The sequence below is a fragment of the Hyposmocoma kahamanoa genome, unplaced genomic scaffold (genome assembly GCF_003589595.1).
Source record: "Hyposmocoma kahamanoa isolate Upper Pololo Valley unplaced genomic scaffold, ASM358959v1 92, whole genome shotgun sequence".
Lineage (NCBI taxonomy): Eukaryota > Metazoa > Arthropoda > Insecta > Lepidoptera > Cosmopterigidae > Hyposmocoma > Hyposmocoma kahamanoa.
In genome coordinates this window covers 14,508,104-14,516,333 of record NW_020654748.1, presented here as the reverse complement: position 1 = coordinate 14,516,333, position 8,230 = coordinate 14,508,104, and the positions used below count along the sequence as shown (strand labels likewise).

The 8,230-nt window shown below is 38.1% G+C and overlaps 1 protein-coding gene across 1 annotated transcript in view; it reads left to right on the top strand.

Moving 5' to 3' along the window:
- The window catches only part of LOC113236736 (zinc finger protein 782-like), an 11,658-nt gene extending 5,207 nt beyond the window's left edge, over positions 1-6,451 (top strand). The window contains exons 6-9 of the mRNA XM_026472899.1: positions 418-565; positions 1,324-1,390; positions 2,108-2,248; positions 6,176-6,451. Coding sequence (XP_026328684.1) covers positions 418-565; positions 1,324-1,390; positions 2,108-2,248; positions 6,176-6,451 — 632 coding nt within the window. The remainder of the gene's footprint in view (positions 1-417; positions 566-1,323; positions 1,391-2,107; positions 2,249-6,175) is intronic.
- The last annotated feature ends 1,779 nt before the right edge of the window (positions 6,452-8,230 follow it).

Genomic DNA, 8,230 nt, shown 5'->3' with positions numbered 1-8,230 from the left:
ACATTATTTTGTTGGTTCATGTACCAACATTTCAAAATTTCTATCAGATTCCGAGGTACGCCCGCTTTCTCGAGCTTACCTCAAAGAACATCATAAACCACGAGGTCAAATGCCTTTGAGAGATCAAGAAAACAGGCGTACACCTGCGTCTGCCTTTTTGTGTAATATTGGACGGTCTGCTTAAGACACAGTATGGCACTTTCTGTGGAAAGCCCAGGCCTAAACCCAAACTGAGCGTCGTGCAGATCTAAATATTTGTCTAATTCATTGTCCAGCAGACCGTCCAAAACTTTTGCAACAACTGTGGCCAGTGATATAGGACGGTAGTTAGCGTCTATATACTGAACATTTAATAATAATATTTTTAAATGTTCAGTATGTAAAAGTGTACTTTATTTTATATCAAATTTTTTTTAGGAGAAAAGAAGTTCAAATGCGATAGGTGTGAGAAAGCTTTTTTTACCAACAGTGCTTTACAAAAGCATTTAGTTAAACACTCTGCAACAAAAAACTACAAGTGTGACCAATGTACAGCTGAATTCCACGAAAATGTTTCTCTGAAAAGGTAAATTATAAAAGTAATGCAAAATAAGTATTTCGTTGTAAAACCATACGTAGGTATATTTATCTGCCCCACAGTTTAAATCTCCCTGTGGGTGTAGTGTGGATTGTTATTATTATTGTTTCTCAAGTTCAGAAAGACTGAATACTTATTTTCGACATTATCATAAGCGCAAATCCGGCCTCTTCGGCGCGGCAGTGCCTACTCTTCCCTTGGAGCGTAAGGTTGTTACATTATTACTCGGGGCATAGGATTGTCACGTTATTGTATTAGTTATATTTACAGGTTGCAAACATAATTTAAAAAAATAAGGTGTTCGTCATAATATACGTGCTATATTGAAATAGCGTTTTTTAAATGCATTATTTACGTATTGATATTTTTATACCAGCTTCGCGGATTGGCATCACGATAACTATGATTATAAAATGAAAGTGAAATGCTGAACGATTGTAAACGTGAGGCACTTTTGTTCGACCTACCGTAAACTCAATAATAAACACGTCTATTTAATGTCATTTTTAAACACCGAGCAATAATAACGCTTCAATTCTATAATGAATGTCACGTGAGAGGGGGTCCTGCCACGTATGCGACGCGGGTGCACCGCGAGATTATGCGAATGTGAGGAGCGCGGTGTGCACACATGCAGCTTCATTTGTATGAAGTTACACTACTTGTCTTATTATATCGTGATATAATGTTTTCTAAATATGCATCCTAAATCTGAACACATTCTAAAACAGTTTTCTTTTTTCCAGTCATATGCTCACACATTCTCAAGAAAAGAAGCATGTGTGCGACGTTTGTAGTAAAGCATTTAAAAGGGTACGTTATATATACAATAAATTGGGATTGTTGTTTACTTTTAACAATAATAATTATCGAGTACTTACTTGCTTTTCGCTGAGAAATGAAACTATTTATTCGGAATTTGATTGCGTATATTTGTTTTTTCAAACATCGTTTTGGGATCTTAATGGGTCTCATGGTCACGGCTGACAGACCATGAGGCTAGCTGTAAAGAACATGAAGCATCCAAAATAAATACTTCTAGACTTTGGAGACAATAGACCGACCAACCGCAGCTGATTCTTCCAATTATTGCTAATTATTATAGGAAGGAATTACGCGTAAGAGCGATGCCACACTATGCGTTGCGCCGGCGTTGCGACGCCAGAACGGTGACGCTGCTGCATATGAATTAGAACTACGTGCTACCACGATGCGCGGCGACGGAACGCGTGCGCATCGGCCAAGAGGCCGAGGAGAGGAGAGAAGAGACGAAGTTGGGAGGGATGCTGCGGTGCGTAGATAAGAGGCGTCGTAGTCGCAACGCACCGGCAGCTCCCGTGTGGCGTCGTTCTTAGACTGAAGAGTTTCGAATTATTAAACTATTGACCATGTTGCCGTTTAAATTAATCTTTCCACAAATTGACAGCTAAAATTTATAACCATAAAAATCTACAGTGACTGTTGATAGTTGATACCAAAATTTGCTTAACGTACATACCATTATTTATTTGTTAAAAAAATTTGACACAGAGAGGAGCTTTGCGTAGGCATCTTCTGATCCACTCAGCGAAGAAAATAAAGTGTGAGCAGTGCAACATGTCGTTCAATACGAAGTATAACATGCGACACCACATGCGAGTACATACCGGGGAAAGACCCTTTAACTGCGAAGTAAGTACGATGGTTAATATTGTTTACTTTGAAATCGACGAATCGGCCATAACAAGTGGACATATCGGGAAAGTAGTCGAATAGCGATAGTGGATGGATCGGGAAAGTAGACCGATTGTACCGAAGGGCTTTATTCCAGCGTGACCATAATCTGACCTGAATAATCGTATATTTGAAATTGGTCTACTCAGATAAAAATTCTTTGGTTGGATCTAGCTACAAAAAAAAAAATTGTCAGTCCGTCCATTATCATGCTTATTTCGGCGTCATCATTCTTCAGTCTCCAAAGCCCCAAGCTTAGTCGGATTACCCTTATGGTGCATTTATACCGCGTCGTCTGCCTTCGACAGACTACTTCGCCACCGCTTCATCAAATCGCCGTTTACATCGAATCGTCTATCACCTTCGCTGAGAAAGTCCTTATTAACCAAAAATTCTCCATACAAATATCTCGAAAAAAATCAAGTTTTAATAAAAAAAAACAGCTAATAATATTTATTAATTTATTTTTAATCGGTCATGGTTTTTCGCCACATCTTCGCGTTATTCCTATCCCTGCAGTTTAGTGAATTCCCCACAAATTGGCTACTCTGTCGTGGGGCACGGCCGTGAAAGGCCGACGGGGCGAACGTGTCGCCCATAACATTTACACCATTAACATTTAACATTTACGCCTTATCTCTTCGGTCGACTTAGGCTGCGAATTACGGTCGTCAGACGACTCAGTATTTACGTCGTCGGGTAGCTTGCCGCCTTTAGGCGGGCAAGCGGCATTTGCCTATCGACGTGGTGTAAATGAGCCCTTATTTTGCATATCGTACAGCCTTTGTTAATTTTTTTAATTTTAATTTTTGTAGTAATGTAAGGGTTCAAATCAAACAGCTGATGACATACGACTGATTTATTAACTCTCATGGATTTTTTTATAATATCAAGAGACGGGAGGAACAAGCTACACGCCTGTCCATAACAGTTGCAGTGCCACTCAGAGATTCAAATCGCCAAGACCTAAGGGGCACTGCTACTACGCCTATCACCATGAGACACAAGTTGACAAGTCCGATGTGCCTGTAATTTCACCAGCACTCTTACCCTTCAAAACCGGAACACAGCAATGCTAACATTACTGCTTGGCGGCAGAAATAGGTAATGTGGCAGTACTTCTCTAGACGAACTCTTTCACAAGGAGCTCTACTGCTTACAAAATAGAGTTCTGCTGCATATCTGGAAATAAATATGTTGTATTTATAAGTCTACCTGCTACAGTTTTCAATATAAACAAATTAGCAATAAATATACTGTCACTTTTATTTTTGTTCAGGCGTTACTTTGCGGAAATCTATATTAATATAAATGGAAGTAAATTCTGATAAATGACTAATAAATATCATGTCCGTCTCTAAATACTACATTAATAAAATTGAAGGAAATTAATTTGTGTAAACCCGAAATAAGGGGTTGCGGAGTAGGAAAATAACTTACGCCCATTTTTATTAATGTAGAATTTAGCGACTGACATGATATTAGCGATGGGCGAATCGAGTTATTTAACTCGGTTAACTCGAGTTACTCCTATAACGAGTCAACTCGTGTTACTTTTTCATCAACTCGAGCTAACTCGGTTGACCCGCTCGCCGCCGAACCGAATACTTCATTCATACTGCGCGTCAGTGACTTTCAGAGCACGCTCGATCGCGAGCGATGGGCGAGTCGAGTTATTTAACTCGAGTTACTCCCACAACGAGTCAACTCGAGCTACACTTTGTGAACTCGAGCTAGCTCGGTCGGTTCGGTGACCTTCGGTCACGCTCGAGTCGCGGTTGGCCGGCCGATCGTGTCCAACTCGCTGAATCGTCGGTTCGAGTTCTACTCGCGACTCGCGGTTGCTCTGTCGAACACCGAGTCGAGTTAACTAGAAATTGCAGTCAATTCCACTCGAGTAACTCGAGTTGAAACAAATACAAGTCGTTTCATCGCTACATGATATTTATTAGTGTATGTATGTCGGGTTGGGCTCCTGGCGTACCCGAGTTCAGAATTGATTGAATAATAATAAATGTAAGACTCAATATCGAACTCACTTGTCAGTAAGCATTTTATTAATAAATAATTAAATAATATAAAATAAATAATTATTATTGTAGTAATGAATGAATGAATATTTATATTAATATTATTATATATAATATTATACTATTTAACAATAAGCAATATAAATGTTGAAAATTATTGTAATCCCCACAAATACGAAGTCAACAACAATTGAACAGCTATGAAGAGCAACTGGAACGGTGCGTGACCTTCCTACGACACACATGCTTCATTACGTGTAAGATTTTTGTGATTTTTTTTATGATAGTGTAAAGAAAGAAATAAATTATTTTATTTCCGATATCTGCTGAACTAAGGAGCAACATAATTAGAACCACCTATTTCACGAAAATCTAAACTAACACCTGTGGTTCTCGAAATTGAAAAATTGTGCTTCCGGATTAAACTTATTTCAACGTGAATAATAAAACACCCTTATATTATAAGGGTGTTACCGAGAAGAACCGACTTAATCTAGTTTGTCAACGCCTAGAACCAACTAAACCACGACTTTTTCAATGTAATCAGATTTAATTTAGGTGCCGTGACCCTCGAAATTACAGAATGGTGCAGCCGGAATTAATTTATTTCAGGATGAACAGTAAATCACCCTTGTAAGTTTAAAAACGCAAGACCGATTAATTTTAGTTTTTTTTGTCTGGAACTTACCACATGATTTTTTTCTACCTGACTAGTCATATTTCAAATACCTACTAGATTATTGTCACAACTCACACGTAATATGCGGTAAGTTTTACCGGATGCTGACCGTCACTATTTATAGAAAACCGCACTTTGCGGTTGAAAGAAATATTTAGAATTGAGTGAGGTAAGCATTTTTTTTAATCCTCATCCGTAATACAATGATCACGAGCGAGTCGTAGCTTATATACATGGTGAAAAAAAACTCAACAACTTTTTTTTAAGAAAAAAGTATATAATATCACATACATACATTGCCATCTTACCTATTTCTGCCGCCAAGCAGTAATATTAATATTACTGCGGTCTGGTTTTGAAGGGTAAGGGTGCTGGTGAAATTGCAGGCACATGGGATTTGTCAACTTATAGCTCAGGGTGACGGGCGAAGTGGCAGTGCCCCTCAGATCTTTGCGTTTTAAAGGTCTGAGCGGCACAGCAACTGTTATGGACAGGCGTGTCGCCTGCCACTAGACCAATGATATGTTAGTCCCGTCATTTAGTAGGCATAAAAATAAAAATATATGTATGCATGATCACTTGCATATCATAATCAAAATATTGGAGTTCTTATTGACATGAGTACGATCACGAACTGAAATTTAATACCGTTCTGTTACGCTCTGTAAGCAAAAAGAAACCCATACAACGTTTCGCCTTCAATACATACATTTGCAATAGGACTTTCAAAATCCCGTTCCGTCGGAAATTAATTACGTAATTCACACTGTTTTAATTAACAATATCGAAAAATGAATTTTTCCATACTATAATAGGTCACACCGTGCCTGCACATATTGTATGCAATTCTCAACGATAATACAAAGCCGTTTGAATAAATTTCAGTTTTGATGGTTTATCCTGTGACTTAGTGTACTAGAAACACTTACGAAGCTTTCAAATTAGACGCTTGTAGAAGCGCTAAGTGGCGCGACCGTGTCGCGGCAGCCGCGCGGCTTGGCGCTTCAGTAATTTTTAGTAGTCACTTGTGACCACAAAAGTGACGCGCGCATCATGACATTGACGCTGCAACTGCGTTTCTAAATATTGTATGAAAATTAGCATTAGGCCCCGCTTAAGCGCCACACAAGCGTTTAATTTGAAGATGCCATAAATTTAAAAATAATACCTTTCCAGATCTGCTCGCAACCTTACAGCTACAAGCACGATTTCAATAGGCACTGTTTCAAAAAACACGGCGTGTTCCTGAAAAGAAGATCTGTTTACGTGATGAATGAAGAGGTTCTAAAACAAGAAAAACAACTCATGAGAGATTTAATGTTACGGGTGTCTGGAGTAATCAAAGATGATAAACCTTTAAATCCTTTCGAAGGACCACAAGCCGCTCGGGCTTTTGAACACGCTGTGAAAGCTTTGGAAAATGGACAAATACCTATAGATTTCCAGTTGTAGTCGTTGATTAATTTTAATACTTCAATAAAATTTGCTACAATGATTTTTGTTTTTTAATTTTAGCCGTTATCAAATGACTAATACCTTATCCTGGTTTTGCCGTTACTGTAACACACACACTCGTCATACCTGTAACACATCATACCTCTTTTTTTTATTAATAACGAGTTCTTTTTGCCATCTTCCTTCCCAGTACTCAGCGACGATTCTCACTACAGCGATATAACGAGTTAAGTGCGCCTACACCTACGCAGAATGTTGTGCAGTATTTTTTTTTTCTATGTAAGATCATTGGGTACAGTCAAGTTAAAAAATGATTTATGAAATGAAAATGGTTTATTTGCAAGCAAACACGGTATTGGTGATGGTAAAAGTGCATAATACTTGATCTCATAAGTACAAGAGTGTTGCGCCATTTCTGACATGCAAAAATTTACAATATTATTATTATATATCTATATGAACACGTAGGTGTTAGAGAAAAGTACTTAAATATGATATGATAGGTTATTTTAATAAACCTATTGTCATTTATGAAAATAATCAGTTTTTAGTTTTCATTGCTGACCTAATGTCAAGGTTATTTTTAAAGTAACGAGTACATACAATTCAACAGTAAAATAAGAGCATTGATCTCAACACAACAAACACAAAAAACAAGCAACTTTTGTTACAAGCTGAAAAATTTGTCAAATCGATTTTTTTCACACGTCTCTTGCATCGGCAGTTCATGGATTTGTAAATATTCATTCAAATGATATATTATCTCACTCGACTACTTTAGGCTCAATTTATATTGCGACGAAACGGAATGGAAGCGAATTTAAACGAATGACTTTATGGTCAATTGTGTAACGTACAGACTAGATACATGCCAAATATCACGTCGTCGCGAGAATTTCACAAAGACCGCGCGCACCTTGTCACGCAGCGAGGCGAATCCGCCGCAATGTAAATTGAGCCTACAATAGAAGGTATTCAGTCAAGAGCAAGTCAAGCTTGACACTTAAGATTTAAATTAAACTCTACGTAAAGTGCTATGTGTAGCGGGAACAACAAGCGCCGAGACTGTTCGGTGGTCGCCTTGTCTCAGCGTCACTATAATATAATTTGACTAGTAAAGTAAAATGTATCGCCGGAATAAGGTTATCATATCATACGGTACAATGAAGCACTGGTGTAGTTTAAAACGGGTTAATTCCACGCATTTCCATATAAAATCCACAAATCCTCACCAAGTTATTATTTTTTTATATAATATATAAAATTTTTGTGTGACAGATTCGTGGTTTGCCGAAAACACCTTATTGGTTTTCAGAGCCACAGTTCAAGGCAACATCGTGACTATGACACATACATTAATTGTGTTTTCCTTAAATTGAAAATCCGAGTTTTGAAATTCCTAAAAATGTCGACTTATTTTCAAATGTGTAACTTTCTCATTTCTTGGTAAGGAAAGTACTCGAACAATAAATATCCTTTTCATCGTCCTTGATCATGGAGTGGATACTTACCAATTTTCCTCGTGCAATTCGTTAAACCGAAACACACGTTTCAAGTTATGTTACAATTAAAATTAACCTATTATATCCCACTGCTGCTGGGAAAAGGCCTCCCCCTGATCTTTCCACGCATCCCGATCTTGAGCTAACTGGACCCAAGCCTTATCGTAGGCGTCCAGTAAGTCACGCCATCGCTTCCTCGATCTGCCGCGGCGCCTTACGCTTTTGGGGCTCCAAGTTATATTACAATAATATTTTATTACATGTTCTTCTAACT